Here is a 16553-nt window from a genome sequence, read left to right on the forward strand (position 1 = left end):
AGCCCTGTCTCAAAACAAACAAGAAAAAAGAAAATGAGTGGACTAACACGGTGGCCACTGGAGCACCTGCTGTGGATCTGAGGGAAAAGAGTAATTAATGTATTTGAACCTTTCATGTTTACAGTCTGTTGAAGTTTGTTTTCCTTTCACAGCAAAGAAACACTGATTATTGAGCCCGAAAAAAATGCATCTCGCATTGAGTCTCTCGAACAAGAAAAGGCCGACGAAGAGGAAGAAGGGAAGAAGGATGAGTCAAGCTGCTCCAGCGAGGAGGACGAGGAGGACGACTCAGAGTCGGAAGGGGAGGCTGGTAAGATGAGAAGCACGTTCGTGATGGTTGTACTGGCCTTGCAGTTGGAAGTAACATGGGAACAGGCATCAGTGTAAGCTTTTTATTGGCTCCTTCATTCCTGTCATGTCTGTCTTGGGAACTTGTGAGTTTATTGTTGCCTGCCTGTGGGGAGGCTATGGCTCACATCTGCTTCTTGCTGATGTGCGTTTAGATTTGAAGCAGGTGATATAGAGGCTTCTCAGAGTGTCCTAGGACCCTACAGGACAGTGCAGATAGAGAAGAGCAGCTTCCCAGCAGTTGAGGAGCACAGCTCCTGAGTCCTGTGGTCCGTTAGCCCAGAACGCTGCTCTGTTGGCCTCCCAAATTCTCCCTACGTGCTCAAGGAGAGGAGGGCTGCGGAGACAAGCTGCTCTCCCTTGACACTATGGAGCACTTGGTTTCTTTTGAGAAACTTGAAGATACGCCAAAGTGCAATGTAATAAACATTCATACTCTAACTACTGAGATTTCAGGTGTACTAGCAGTCATGAGGTTTTTTTCAATAATCTTTTAGTTCATGTCTGTACTCTTATAGTACACTCAAGAAATGTGTAAGAACTGTATTATAATACGAGAGTTGACACTCTCGTTGGTTGATTTATCTTCAGTGCCTACAACAGTGCTTGAAATATAGGGATAATGGGTGGTTTTTTTTTTTTTTTTTAATGACACCCTGTAAGTTAAGTACATTAATTCTTGCAGTCAAGAAAATCATATTCTCTGGGACACTTAGCCATATTGACATAAGTATAAATTGTCTGAAGTAGCTTTTTAGATTTACTGGAATAATGATCTTGAATAACAGTTACTTATCCATTAGAAAATTAATGGCTGTTAAAGGTTTTTTAATGTTATTTGAAGTTCTGCATTCCTAAAGACAGACTTCTAGAAACTCCTTTCAGACCTTCTTGATGGGCTAGAGAGAGAGAGAGCTCAGCCGATGAAGCATGAAGATCAGAATTCAGAGCTCCAGAGCCCATAGGAAAGCCAGGCAGGCAATGGCTGCTTGGGATGCCAGCCTTCAGGACGCAGAGACAGGAGATTCCTGGGGAAGCCAGCTAGCTAGACTAGCTGGAGTTGGTAGGCCTCCGGTTCACTGAGGAACTGCATATGTTGGCTCTGGGCATCTGTGTGCACAGACACACACACACACACACACACACACACACACACACACACACACAGGGATAGAAATAAGGGAAGAGCCACAGGAGCCTAATTCCATAGACTCTCAACTCTTAATGTTTTGTTTGTTTTTAATAGATAAGGCAAAACCAATGGCTTCTGTAACTAATGCTCACACTTCCAGCACACAAGCAGCTCCTGCAGCTGTTACAACACCTACTCTGTCTTCCAGTCAGGGGACCCCTACGTCACCTATTAAAAAGGTAAGCCAAGACTCTGTTATGAAGCATACAAGTATTCTGTTTACGTACTGTTTGCACTAACTGGTTTATAGTTTATAGTTGTTTCAAAGTATACCATATTTTTCTTCTTAATTTGTCATTTCCTCTGAATTGTGACATAGTGTCCTATTTTTTGTCTTTTGCAATTGATAGTAAGTTGACACTGTACTTAATAGCTAATAAAGTATGGCAGGAAATCAAAAGCTTTTGCAATATGAAAATTGGCAGGCATGGTAATTTTTATTTCTGTTAAGCTCTTCTTTTGAGAAGCTCCAGTTTTGTCTTTTGTCTCATTTAACTAGAGGTGTATTCTGGTAATTACTCACTTGGAAAGCACAGCATGAAAAGCCAGTGAAGGCCCACAAGTCAGGGAAAAAGCAGTAATGTAGATGTTTTTCCAACTCATGCAAGGCACCTGGCATGCCACTGTCATATGCCAGTAAAAGCACATTAGAAAACCAGACCTCTACCCTTGTTACTTACTTTCATTTTGAGCTAATTACTGTGATTTTTACCAAACAAAACAAAGACAAATAAAATGAACACTGTAAAAATTAGTTGAGACAAGAGCAGACCAGTGATGAAGGATAATCCCAAAATGCTGGTGGTGTTTCTTCCATTGCCCTTCCATTCTACACCAAAGCTGTTTTCCCAGGGTGTGCTGTTCTTTGTAAACACAGTGATGAAGAGTTTTTGCTTTCCTTGACCTTCTGGTCTCTTCATACATGTTTGTCCTCAGCAACCCTTACTTGCCTCAGTGGGCTCACTTGTGCCTTTCTCAAAAATACACAGTTTTTTTTTCTTCCAGAACACTTAAAAATGTGTGTATTGCAGTCACCATTAAATTTTACCCTGAATATGTCAGTTTGTGTGTCCCAGGTGCAGACATGTTATCTTCATTCCCACAGTAAAATAATCATGCTTAGGAGAGTTAACTTTGCTATAATACACAGTATATGATCTGTATAATAATCTAAGCTAATGAGTATGTGCGTGAGTGTGCAGGTTTTCCAGATTGTTCAGCAGTATCTTTTACTGATTTGTGTTTTCAAACCGTAAGTCCAGCTAGAAACTGGACATTGTATTTGGTGGTTGTATCTGTTGTTCTGTTGTGTATCTGGCAGTGTTTGAGTTGAAGGGATTTGAGGACTGATTTTAAATCTCCACTGTCTTTCTACTCCCTACTGTCAGTCATGTGCAAGTTGGTTAAAATGTGAAGTTTTCATTTTTTTTAAATTGTATATATGGGAATTTTTAAAACTGCATCATCAGTGTAACTCTCTCCTAAAACTGAGTGGTGGGGCTATAACTCAGTAGTAGCATATTTGTCTAGCATTCATAAAACCCTATGTTTAGTGCCCTGTAGTCGGGAAATAAACAAAACTCAAACCTAGGAAACGTCTAAGGAAGAAAAAAACGTAACTTCTCAGTGCTGGAACTCTATAGGTGTCCCTGGTGTGTAGTTAGAACATCAGAAAGCGATTGGAGTAAGTGGTGTCCTCACTGCTCTAGAACCGAGGGAGGGCTTCTTCAGTCCCTTAGAACCCGAGTTCACGTGGGGATAACTACATATGCTTGACATGGAATGCTCTGAAACTCTGGTACCAGTTTGAAGACTTGTCAGGTTATAACTAGCATCAGCAAAGCTTAACTGAACTATATTCTACTTTACTTCTACAACTGTCATATATATACTTCTTCCATGAACACTAAGTGTGTGTCTCTTTCATTTAGATGTTTGGATTTATTGTCTGTTAAGAAACACAATAGGATTATTTCAAGTTCCCATATGCCACTGCTGATATCTGGGCCAGATACCAGCTATCTCTTTTTTGATAATTTGAGCAATTCCTTTCACAAAGATGTAGAAAAAGTTGTAGTAAACTTGTGTTCAGTTGTCCTCCTCAGGCCTAGCCTTAGACTCAGCTTACTTTTCAGCTAACACTGAATACACTAACTGAAAGTACTTTGTATCTGTGTAAGCTTAGTGGAAAAAGAATATCATTCCTGTAAAGAAAAAAAGCTTAATTCAAATCTTCGTCTTGATTCTGTAATTAAACTGAATTGAACATACATATCTATAATTTACATATTTGGAAAATCTCATGTAACTTACCTTGATCATATTTAGAGTCTTACAGTATGGTATAACTTGTATTTAACAGTATTTAGACTTTTTGATCTACTTTAGTATTTAGTGTTTTTAAGGTTTTGCCTATAAACAATTAGAGACTTAACAAATGCAAGCTTACTTAAATTCTAATTAGGTTTGAAAACACTCTTCTGCTTTTAATATTGACACAGAGTTATCTTAGACTGTCCAGTCTTGTCTATAAGAGCCTAGACTATGGATTTGTATGTGTGCACTCACCCCAAGGAATAGATCACACATGGAAGCAAGCAATACACTATTAAATGTCACATATGTATAGTCTTATACAAGGGAATTGATGGGTTCGTTTATCTTGCCTTAAGTTTTCAATCCTGAACTAAAAGAGAAGCATATGAGTAATGCCATCCTGATAATCTGTGTGGATCTTATGTTTGAAAGTGTCAGCTTGGTCCAGGGGTACAGGTTAAGAGCAGAGTTCTTCTAGTGTGCATGATGCTCAGGATTTCATCCTCAGCACACAAAAAAAGACAAAGAACTGAAATGAAAAAAATAAATAGTCACTTCAAATTGTTAGCTAATAAGTTTTTGGAACCTTCTCTAGTCAAAGAAAGTATTGTTGGGATTCTGACAATTCACAATTTCAAGAAAGTGTGAGCTCTATTTGTTTACTAGATAGTGAAATGTTAAGACCATTCTTTGCTTGTTTGCAATGGAAAAATAGGAAGGACTGGCATTGGCTTACCAGCCACATTTTGTCAGTCCCTGCTCCAACTGCACCTCCTGCAAAATGAAGTTCCATCATGACAAAGCAGACAGACAGCAGACAGCGTTGGACAGGAGAGGCCCACATGAACAAATGTCTGCTCATGTCTGCTCGAGGCTAAGCTCTGTGTTTGGCCTGTCTTGCTGTAACCCCACAGTGGAAACACTGCTACTGCTCTTTTAGACTGGACACAGCCGGGGCAGGAGTGCTGTCTTTTAATAGATGGTGAGTCTCCGTTTATACATCAAGGCTTTAGATCCAGATGGTCCAGATGTTAGGAAGTACCTTCCATTTTGACATGGTACATGAAGAAACCTATTGAAATACTTAACTATAACTACCTACTTGAAAGTCTCTTCTTTTGTTTTTATAGTGGGATGCAACATCTCCACTTTCTTATTCTTCAGACTGCTTTTGTTTCTTTCTGGCTAGCAACCTGCCTTTGCTTACTCTTTGAACAGAAGTATTCCAAGTCTGCTCCTAGATAGCCTTCCTTTTCTTTTTCTGCCAAGGGTTGAAATTAGTTTTCTCTTTCAAGCTAAGTATTAAATTTACTAAGCGTATTCTAAAATTTGCAATTTTCTAGTCCAGTCCAACCTTAAATTCCTAGTTTTAAATTTTTTTTTTTTTTTTTTCCTTTTTCTTGAGACAGGATTTTTCTGTGTACGTTTTGGTTGTCCCAGAACTCACTTTGTAGACCAGGCTGGCCTGGTAGATCCTGTAGATCCGCCTGCCTCTGCTTCCCAAGTGCTGCGATTGAAGTCATGCGCCACCACACCCAGCTACCTAGTCTTAAATGTCTTAATTTTAAAAAGCCATCTATCTATATCTGTCTGTCTGTCTGTCTGTCTGTCTGTCTGTTATGTATGTGCACCTGCCCCAGTGTGCCATGGCATGTGTAGAGTTAGAGAACAACTTATGGACTTAGTTTTCTCCTCCCACCCCATGAGATTCAGGGACTGAACCCAGATTACCAGGTTTGATGACAAACGCATTTACCTACTGAGTCATCTTGCTAGTCCTAGACTTACATTCTATTCACCTACAGAACGGGCTTCTTAAAATTGCATTTGGAACATAGGCTATGTACCAACTTATATTCTTTATCACCGTGGACAATCTTTCCTCAATATGTCATCATCATTAAATGTACTCACAACATTAACTGCCAGAGTAACAGCACTGTTCACATATTTCCTGTAATTCCTTACTACTAAATAAATCATAAGTTATTGCCCTAGAAATCAAGGCATTCTATATTTACCCTCATTTCCTGTTTTACTCTGTACACGAGTGCCATGAAACTAAAGTGATCAGTTCCTTCCCTCTTAGAAATCATGCCTGTCGCTCACTGTTTCTTTTCTGTCAAGTTATGCCAGCTTTTTCTTGATGGCAAAGTGCTGCCTATGCATCTACCTCAAATGCTCTGATTACATTATTTCACACTGAACAGAATCGCCTCACCTTTATAATGCCACCTACACTAGTACACTTACATTGGCATACTGCTTATACCCACAGCACAAATCAGACTTCATAAAATTACTGTTCTGCTTAGCAAACTAGATATTCAGTGAATAAGAACAGTTAATTCTGAGAATTTAAATACTTGCTTGGAGAAAATATCTAATATACTACTTTGTTGACACAAATTCAAATTCCATTGTCCTTGAATAAACTTTTATTGGAGCATAGGCACATTCATTCATAATCAGTGTTTTTGTAAAACCAAAGTGTAGACCTTTAACACAGAAATCAGTAAGCTTTTGCCCAGTACCTACAACACTGCATAGAATATCACCAAAGTCTCAGGCTTGGTGTGCGTGTCTGCATGCATTTATAGCCAGGCATGGTGGCATATTCTTAGAATCCCAGCCCTAGAGAGACTGAGACAGAAGGGTTGCCAGGTCAGAATCAGCCTGGATTGCGTCCTGGGACAATGTCAAGGAGGAAAGTGGAAAGGGCAGAGCTAGCTAGTTGCTGCTTTTTTTCATTTGTTAAGTATTTAGGTGCAGATAAGATCTTGGCAGCTTATGTAGTGTCCAGGAGATGTTACTGTATTTCTCCTTAGAGTTCTTGTTTCTTTGTTTCATATCCTGAAATAATTCAGTGTGCATTTGGAGAAGTGTGAACTAACTAGACTATTGATGAAAATTCATTACAAGATGTAGCAGAAGAATTTTTTATTCATTTTACATACCAGCCTCAGATCCCCTTCTTAGCCCTCCTCCTGCTACCTGCCCACCCACCCACCCCCACCTCCAGAAGGGTAAGTTCTCCCATGGGGGACAGTTAATCCTGTGCCAGAAGAATTCTAAAGAACTGGTCTGCTAACATCTTGTCACTGTAACCGAAGCTCTGTTAACTAGCAGATTTTATGAAATTTTGACCATGAATAAAAGAGATTTTTCTTTTTCATTAACAATACCTTGCTATATTTAGTTGTTCTATTCTCCTCTCTGCACATTGATCATTAAAATTCTTGAATTGATAAGATGAAGTTGTTATCAGTGAAACTATTTAAGAATAACTAATGTACTTTTAGTATTGCTGAAAAACCCTGGAAGTAGAGTAATTTCTGCATAAAAATGGTTTTTAACTAAAATGTTGAAATTAATGTTCATTAGGAAAATTAAACAGTAAATTTAAAGTTGTATTTAAAATATTATTGAACTAAATGTACTTAGAAAAAAATTTTACCTAGGCTGTATAAATCACTGAACAAAATTCATATGCAGTAATTTGTTCACTAATATGCTATATTTGCTCTGTATGCCATTAGCTGGTTTGTAATTTTCTTTATTAGATTCTTCCCAATTACCTCTTGCTGAAGCTAGAATTCGTTTTAGTGGCTTTCAAAGGTCAGGCCATCACACAGTTACTGGGCATTAGTTTATTATAAAGTTGGACTGTAGGGGAAAGTGTTGTTGTTTTTCCTTTTAACTTCCTTGTTCTGTTTTCATGCTTTCAGTCTGGATCTCTTGACCTGTCTTATTTTCATTGGCTTTAGTTTGATTTCATTGCTTCTCTCATGCCTGTGGAGTCAGTAGACCCTGCAGCATGGAGGCAGGGCTTGCGCAGAACTGGCATTGTGCTGGCGCCCAGTAAGGGCGCAAAATCCATGGTGAGGCTTTCTGTGTGCAAGAATGGACATGGGGCTACAATATAACAAGCTTCGTATGAGTGTTGGTTCCAAAGATGCATGGTTTAAGTCCTTACAGTGTGCTCATCTTTATTCTATATCTGCATCTTAATTTTCCGTGTGATATGAAGTGTGTAGTGTTTTTTTGTAAAGCTAACCTCTGGAAAGGTGGTCTGTTTACTCCTTAAGGTTTATATTTTTGTATTTTTGCCTTAAGACATTAACCTTAGTAAATGTGTTCTCTCCTGAAACTGTCACTTAAAATTATAGACATTATCTATAAACTAATTATTTCTAAACTAAGGACTGGTTTTGATAACTTGTTGTTTTTATCCTTCATGAAATGAAAACAGTTTCCAACTTCAACTACAAAAATTTCTCCCAAAGAAGAAGAAAGAAAAGATGAGTCTCCTGCATCATGGAGGTTAGGACTTAGAAAGACAGGCAGTTACGGTGCACTGGCTGAAATCACCGCATCAAAAGAGGCCCAGAAGGAGAAAGACACTGCAGGTGTGATACGGTCCGCTTCAAGTCCAAGACTTTCCTCCTCTTTGGATAATAAAGAAAAGGTAATCTGTCTCGTAATCTGGTTTCAATAAACTTGAACTGCTTTTCCAGGAACAAAATCTGCGGGTCGGATACATTTTCTACTAGGCATCATTAGATCCTAGATACCAACTTACAGATTTATTTATTTGATTTGATATTCATGAGTGTTTTGCCTACATCTGTGTATATGCATCACATAAGTGTCTAATACAGAAGTCAGAAGAGGATGTTGGATTTTCTGGGACTGGAGTGAAAGATGATTGTGGATCAGCATGTGTGGGTGCTAGGAACCAAACCCAGATCCTCTGCAAGAGCATCGAGCATTATTAACCACATAGCCATCTCTCCAGCCCACAAAATCCTACTTCTTATAATAGAATATATTAGGGAATAAATAGGTTTGTTAGTTTATTATTGAATACGTTTTTCTGGAGTTAAGAAATAGAAATTTTTCTAGTATGTGATCATGATGAAGTTACTTTCATCTGTTATCTGCAATTGCTAGGCCAGCTTTCTGATCTGACACAAATATCTTGGCCTTAATAAGCAATTTAATTACATTTTGAAGGACAGTATTTATGTTGTACCAAATGGGCGCCTCAAAATTGTTTTCCTACTGTGATTGGACTTTCTAGGTTTTGTGAGGGGGGGTTTTAATACAGTTTTCTTTCCCTGAGTGTTACTTTATGTTAGACATTCTAATATGAAATTTCTTTTCCATTCACTTTAATGTTTTTGCTTTTTTATAACTTTATTGCCCATTTTTTCCAAGTATACTTGGTACTGTGTCAATGTCAATGTCTTAATATTTTAAATCATGTATTGCTATAGTTGTAAACAGATTATATAACATAAGTGACTCCTTGTTGAACTATATTTGAACCTTATTTCTTCAAAAGAAATAACAACTTATTACACTACCTTTAGCTTTATAGAAATCTTAGAAAAAGTCATTAATAGGAATTTTTCTTCCTGTTTGATAGTAAATTATTTTCTAATTTTAACCTAAGGAAACTGGTTGAACCAGCTATTGCTTTTGCAGCACCTGATCGATTGTATCAGTTCTGAAGTTCAGGAAGTAAACTCTGGCAATACTGAACAGTAAATTGGGTGGTCATATAAGTGTACGTTACAGAAAACCTTTTCCTAATATTCTCAACACACAATTGTTTCATGCATGATTTTTCCTGTTGTCAGGAGAAAGACAGTAAAGGAACAAGACTTGCATATGTCGCACCTACCATCCCGAGGAGACTAGCCAGTACATCTGACATTGAAGAGAAAGAGAACAGGTACATGTAGTCAGGATGATGATTGGATGCATTCCTCGAGGAACCTTTATTGTCTACCATTGGTGTTAGTAAGAGGATTGTAACTGTTGTGGGATGGGGGTTTCAGGAAGAGATAAGACTGTCCTGGCAGAACACTGGTTGCATAGTCCTGAGGTGATAAGGATGTACAGGCTTAGTGTGTTCATAAATAGTTAAGAAGGCATTGTTGCTGAGCCAGAGAAAGAGAAAAGTTGTAAAATAAGAGGACACTAATAGAGAATCTACCAGAATCTGAAGATGTTCTTTTTACAGAGACTCTTCAAGTTTGCGAACAAGTAGTTCTTATACGAGAAGAAAATGGGAAGATGATCTTAAAAAAAATAGTTCAATCAATGAAGGATCTACTTACCATAGAAGGTAATAATGTAGTTTGTTAGTGGCTTCTCTGTGTTCTTATAAAAACAGCCCTCAATTTAACATCGGTTATGCAAATCTTCCTTTAACTAACCTATCTTGTTTTTTTGTGTTAAATTTTAATTTAGAAACACAGTTTATATTTAAAGATGCTATGGGCTTGCTCTGACTTATCCTCTGCATGTGTATGTAATTGAACTTGGTGTATTATGAAGTCTCCTTTAGATTCTGACACTTCTGTGGAACTTCTTATGATTGACTAAGTCAGCTGAGATGGGTCATTGCCATAATTGACATAGCCATTGCCTATGACCTGGAACATTTCTGTTTGGACTAGAACTCAGAGCTAGAAAACATTTCCATCTAGAATCTTGGGGCTGCTATTTCAGAGAGCAGGAAACTTTTACTTCAGTTCTGTGCAGAAAGAAAAGAACTAAACTGAACTGAAAAAGAACTTTCTCTCAGCTGAGAAAGGAGAAGATGTGAACACATGTTATGTAGACATGAGTCACTCCTCAGGATTTAACGCATGGCTAAAAACTTTTCTTCAGAAATGTCAGGTGCCTTATTTTTCTTAAATGAGTCCATTCCACGTTTATGTTAGGACCAGCCTGGCATGACCATATGATCAAGCATATTCTAAAAATGTGCAGTATTGACTGTATTGAAGGCATTTGGAGGAGGCATACAATTCTAAACTATCAATTGGTGAAATTAATCTATACTCTAGCAAGTTGTAGATGCAACTCTTGGTGCTGGAGCTGGTGGTTATGATTAGGAACACAGTTTGTTTCCTGGTGTGAAATTGTGTGATTTATACGATAGTGACTACAGACTACACATACAGACACAGTCTATAGAGAAATGACTCTTTCCTTCAGTTGCTCCTTTGGTAGAAGACAAGATGATTTGATTAGTTCTAGTGTTCCAAGCACCACGTCAACACCAACAGTTACCTCTGCAGCTGGCCTTCAGAAAAGCCTCCTTTCCAGCACAAGCACTACTGCAAAGCTTCCCCTGGGGTCTTCCTCTACAGGCACACAAAGCAGGTGAGTCCCCGAGACATTCCGTGTCCAGGTCTACTGTGTGCTTATGTACGTGCATGCGTTGTTTGTAGAAGAATGTGGGCTCTGGATTTTTTTATTTACCTTGTTAAAATCATTTTTAAGCAAAAATTGGTTCTAAAACAAGCAATTATGCATGTCTGGGGGGGGAACTAAGGTCTTAAATTACATTGCTTAAAATAAAAATTTTCTTCTTTGACAGCTCTGGTTGAGCGTTTTGATTGCTAATTGCAAGAAGTCTCATCTTGTGTTTTTAAAAAATCCATCCCTGTTGTCACATGTTTCCAGCTTGTAGAAATGGCTTTCGTTGTTTAGCTGTTTTCCTTTTCTCTTTTTGTGTTGCTGCTTATGACGCTGTAGTGCCTCAGATCGTTTGTGGGCTGAGGATAGTACTGAGAAAGGAAAGGACAGTGCTCCTACCACAGTGACCATCCCTGTCGCTCCAACTGTTGTAAATGCTGCAGCTCCTACCCCAACCCTGACTACAACTACTGCCGGCCCTGTTTCCTCCTGCACATCGGAGGTCAGGGAGAGACGCAGGTGTGTAAAGGTCCTGGCAGTACCAGGTCTGCTGATATGCTCGCCCGGGTTGGGCTCCTTTGTGCTCTTTGCTTGTTTGTTCTGTTGTGTTATTCGCAGACATGTGATAAGGATATCAGCTACTTCTCTGTTGCTGTGATAAAAACACTGTGACCAAGGCAACTTCTAAAAGAGAGGGTTGTTTGCTTTGACTCCATGATGGCGGGGTGCATGCAGCAGGCAGGTGTGACTAGAGCAGGGTGCTGAGGAAGCGCTGGGAACAATAGACCGATTGGAAATCTCAGAGCCCACCCTAATATGTTCTTCCTCTAGCGAGGCCCTAGCACTGAGGAAATGAGGTTTAGTATTTCTGTGGTATTTGCAGCTGCATACATACGTACGGGAACATGCTCTGTCTTACAAGATCTACCTGTCTCGGCCCTTAATGCTAGGTCTAGTTAGTTAGAAGCATGTGCAGCCATGCCCACCTTTTATGTGAGAACCAAGGATTTTAGCTCAGGCCCTCATACTTACATAGCAAGTATGCTTAGCCAGAAGTCAGTCATCTTCACAACCCCCTGATAATTAATTTTTGTTTGAAAAGTCAAAAAAACTTAACATCAAACAGGTAGAATAGGTGTGATAGAATCTAGATGGATAGATGGATGGGTGGGTGGATGGATGATGAATGGATAGATAGATAGATAGATAGATAGATAGATAGATAGATAGATAGAACAGAATGACAGAAAATATTTCAGTGTAAGTGCTTATTATTTACCATAATGCATAATGTATCTTATATGTAATTCCATATTTACACAGAACTATTATTTTAGTATGGTTACTCTCTGTCATCATTTTCCCATAGCTCTCTCATTTTTCTTTTAAATAAAAAAAAAAAGACAAATATACCTCTGAGCTAGACATGGTGGCTCATGCCTGTAATCCTAGCACCCAGGAGGCTGAGACAGAAAAGTCAAGATAAAAGCCAGTCTGAGCTTATATAATGATTTCCAAGCCAGTCCAAACTGTATAGTAAAACCCTATTTTAAAAAAACAAAAATATATTTACTTGGGGCTGGAGAGATAACTCAGTGGTTAAGAACACTGGCTGCTCTTCCAGAGGACCCAGGTTCAATTCCAAACACCCACATGACAACTCACAACCATCTGTAACTCCAGTTCAAGGGTATCCAGCACCCTCACTCATTATATACAGGCAAAACACCAGTGCACATTAAATAAATAAATCTTTTTTTAAAGAACGTATTCACTCTGGAAGAAAAGAAACTTAAATATATAATTTGGTTGACCAATTAAAATAGCATTATAAGTAAATACAGTGTTTCAGTTAATATCACTAAAATAAAATGTTGTAAAATAAATCATTACGGGGCTGGAGAGATGGCTCAGGGGTTAAGAGCACTGGCTGTTGTTCCAGAGGTCCTGAGTTCAATTCCCAGCACCCACATGGTGGCTCACAACCATCTGTAATGAGATCTGGTGCCCTCTTCTGGTGTGTAGGTATACATGCAGAGCACTCATACATAAAATATAAATAAATAAATTTTTAATAAATCATTAGGAAAAATCTTTAGTTAAAAAAGAAAAAACTTTATATTGGTTAATAGGCCAGGACTTTATGCTAATTGGAGACATACTGCACAGAAAATTAAAGTGCACAGATTTTACAAGCCTTCTAACGACTTATCTCCTGCATATGTTAAACAATTACGAGAATTTAACATCTGTGGAAATTTGGAAGTGAATTTAAAAAGAATCCAGGCTTATTGGGATAAAGGGTAGATTGAGGTTAGTGCTATTTTCCACAAGGGTAAAATAAATAGTGACGTGGGACTGGAGAGATGGCTCAGTGAATAAAGTGCTTGCTCCATCATAAGCGTGAGGATTAGAATTCAGATCCCGGATTCCACATCAGTGCCAAGGCTGTGGCAAGGTAGCTAGCCCAGTGAGCTATAGCCGGCGAGCTCTGGATTAATTGAACGACCCTGCTTTGATGAGTAAGTTGGAACACAAATGAGAAGAGCTGCTGATGTCAACCCCAGGCCTTCACATGCATCCACACACTCACGCACCAAACATGTTCCCCCCACATACACACAAACATAGCACACACCTACACACAGGACAGAGTGAAGGAAGTAGAGTTTCCATACAGACCTGAAGCCAGAGCTCAGCAGTCCCTTTCCTTCCTACCTTGCTCACAGAGCAGCTCATGAAGACTGAAGTGACAGATGTAGTCATATGGCCTCACTGTCACTAGACAAGCTCTCGCTTTAAGGAGCTGCGACATTTAGTAGATGTGCCGCATGAAAAGGAAAAAGGAAAGGAAGGGGACAAGTTCTTTAGTTAAATGACTTTACTTCCTTTTCTACATTGCAGTTCTTTATATATGATTGTCCTAGAGAGGCTATAAAATTAAACCCTTATGGTACACGGGAATGTTTTTAAACTTTCATACCAGGATTGCTGAGTTTTCTTTTCCTCCTTTCAAATCCCTTGACATAGAAAATTCTGTGTGATTGTTGGAAATTGGGAATATCTGTTACATGTAAGTAAAAACCAGGGAATGTGGTAGTTGATAGAAAGAGCATTGTTCGACAGTGGTAAATGAGACATACCAAGCTCAGGGTGGCAGAGAAGATGGAAGGATGCAGGTCCCAAATGTGCTCATCAGACACAGTTCCTTTACCGTGGTGCTGATGAAACCATGTATAGTAGAACCTCAAGTAAGAGTGATGGAGAAACCCAAACTCAGGAAACGTTGATAGATGTTTGGTTTATTGTTTTTGTTTTTTGTTTTTAACCCCTGCCTCCACTTTTAGAACACATTAAAGTTTCAGGGAAAAAAAAAAAAGATTAAAAAATTAAAATGTAGGGTTGGGGATTTTGCCTAGCAAGCGCAAGGCCCTGGGTTCGGTCCTCAGCTCTGGGAGAAAAAAAAAAAAATTAAAAGTTTGATTTGTGAATTTAGGTCAAAACAAGTATTTTGGTGAGATTTGGTAAGAAGGAATTCTTCTGTGAAATGCCTTAGTTACAGAACTTCTCCTTAAGATAGACGTAGACCTGCTGTGACAGCAGAAAGACATCCTCTGGGATTTTAGCAATGTCAAGGTAAAAACTGCCTGATTATAGGTGTTTAGAGGACAAAAACAGAAGAGTTACATCTTTCTGACCAAGATCTGATACTCAACCAGATGAAGCTGCACAGTATATGCTAAAGTTGGGCTGTCTCAGTTAGGGTTGCTGCTTCTGTGACAAACACCATGGCCAAGAGCAACTTGAAGAGGGAAGGGTTTCTTTAGCTTACAGCATGTAGTCCACTGTCCAGGGAAGTTAGGTCAGGAGCTCAGGGCAGCATCCAAGAGAGGGAGCTGATGCAGAAACCATGGAGGAACACTGCTGATTAGCCTACTCTCCATGGTTTGCTGAGCCTGCTTTCTCATAGCACCCGGGACCACTGCCCACAGTGAACTTGGTCCTTTCACATCAACGGAGAAAATGCACCTCAGGCTTGCCCACTGCCCAAATCTGGTGGGAGCGTTTTCTCAATGGAGGTTCCCTCTCCAAATGACTCTAACTTGTGTTGACATAAAACTAGCTAGCACAGAGCCATAAAAACAGCTTAAGTCAAAGTAATTGCTGGGGTGTAACTTTGCCTTTCTGTAAATTTGCTAAGTGCCCCCATTCAAAGGGGGGGTACCATTTTTGAGGTCTCCTGAGCTGCTCTCAGTTGTTGCAATCATAGTAGAGGCAACAAGAAGCCGATCCTTCACACTTGAGTCACACCATTAAGTTTTACCACTGATTTTTGTCATCAGCAGTTACTTACCTAAGAAAATGGATGCCAAGAACAATGAAGCATATATTCTAGTTTTAGGCAGACTTCAGAAACAGAAGTATGGACAGTAATAAGTACGTTCCCGTGTATTTGAAAGGAATGGGAACCCTCTGAAAGAAATTGGGGAGCGGGGGGGGGGACTGTGGATGACTCCAAGGAATTTGAGCATGTGCTACTAGATTGTCTGAGTTTGGAGTTGTAAAGGGCTCACAGAGGAAATACAAATGCATGAAACTAATAGTCAGCTCAGGAACTTAGTGTGCTTTAATGAACAGTGTCCAGTTACAGAATAGAATGAATAACAATGAGGTGGGTGCTAAAGCTGACAAGGAGCCCTGTTAAAAGTCACATCTGAGTCAAGATCCACTCAGCCATTAGCCAGGAGAGCAGAGCAGGTGGGATGAGCCAAACTCCATAGACAGTAAGAGAACTCCATCATGTTTCCAGACAGATGTGGGTTCAGTGACAAAAGGTGTTGATGATTGAACTTCCCCAAATAGTCCTAGTGGCTAGAGGCAAGCCTTCATCTCTCTTGCAGCTTACTCAGCCCTTGTTTGAAATGTGACCAAGAATATGATTTGAAGCTGGGCACACACCTCTAATCCCAGCACTCTGGAGGCAGAGACAAGTAGGTCTCTGAGTTCAAGGTCAGCCTGGTCTACAAAGCGAGTTCCAGGACAGTCAGGGCTACACAGAGGAATGGTCTCCAAAACAAAACAAAAGACTATGATTTGTACTCAGAGTTTGCGAGTTAAATAGCAGGAATGTAAAGAGTCCCCATCTCAATCCACCCATTCCAACTTTTACAGTAGAGACTTTAAGTCAGACATCTTCACGTGTCACCTAAGAATGATACAACAAACAAAACAGGCCAGAGGGAGGTTTTAAAGAATTTGCAGTCAAGTTTGGGAAGGAAGATGTACTTAAAATTTTTTAGGTGTAGAAAGGGTAAACCCCCCCCCTCCTTTTTTATATAATAAGAAATGATAGAGCTCGGTCCATTAAATGGACAGTACTAGTAAGTGGATTTGTGGGACCCTAGAGAAGTGACCTGGAATGAATTATTTCTCAGTAGATGTTAGATTCACCCTCTCCATATCTATGAATTGGCGCTTT

General features: G+C 39.3%; 1 protein-coding gene across 3 annotated transcripts in view; it reads left to right on the forward strand.

Moving 5' to 3' along the window:
- Positions 1–16553, forward strand: part of Ppp1r12a (protein phosphatase 1 regulatory subunit 12A) — a 109796-nt gene that overhangs the window by 72789 nt on the left and 20454 nt on the right. The window contains exons 8-14 of one of the 3 annotated variants that reach the window (XM_036169552.1): positions 153–310; positions 1595–1719; positions 8109–8324; positions 9502–9596; positions 9888–9992; positions 10871–11038; positions 11414–11593. In XM_036169552.1, the coding sequence (XP_036025445.1) occupies positions 153–310; positions 1595–1719; positions 8109–8324; positions 9502–9596; positions 9888–9992; positions 10871–11038; positions 11414–11593 (1047 nt within the window). The remainder of the gene's footprint in view (positions 1–152; positions 311–1594; positions 1720–8108; positions 8325–9501; positions 9597–9887; positions 9993–10870; positions 11039–11413; positions 11594–16553) is intronic. The other 2 variants (XM_036169553.1, XM_036169554.1) reach the window with 2 other exon arrangements.

Source organism: Onychomys torridus, chromosome 20 (assembly GCF_903995425.1).
Source record: "Onychomys torridus chromosome 20, mOncTor1.1, whole genome shotgun sequence".
In the NCBI taxonomy this organism is placed as follows: Eukaryota; Metazoa; Chordata; class Mammalia; order Rodentia; family Cricetidae; genus Onychomys; species Onychomys torridus.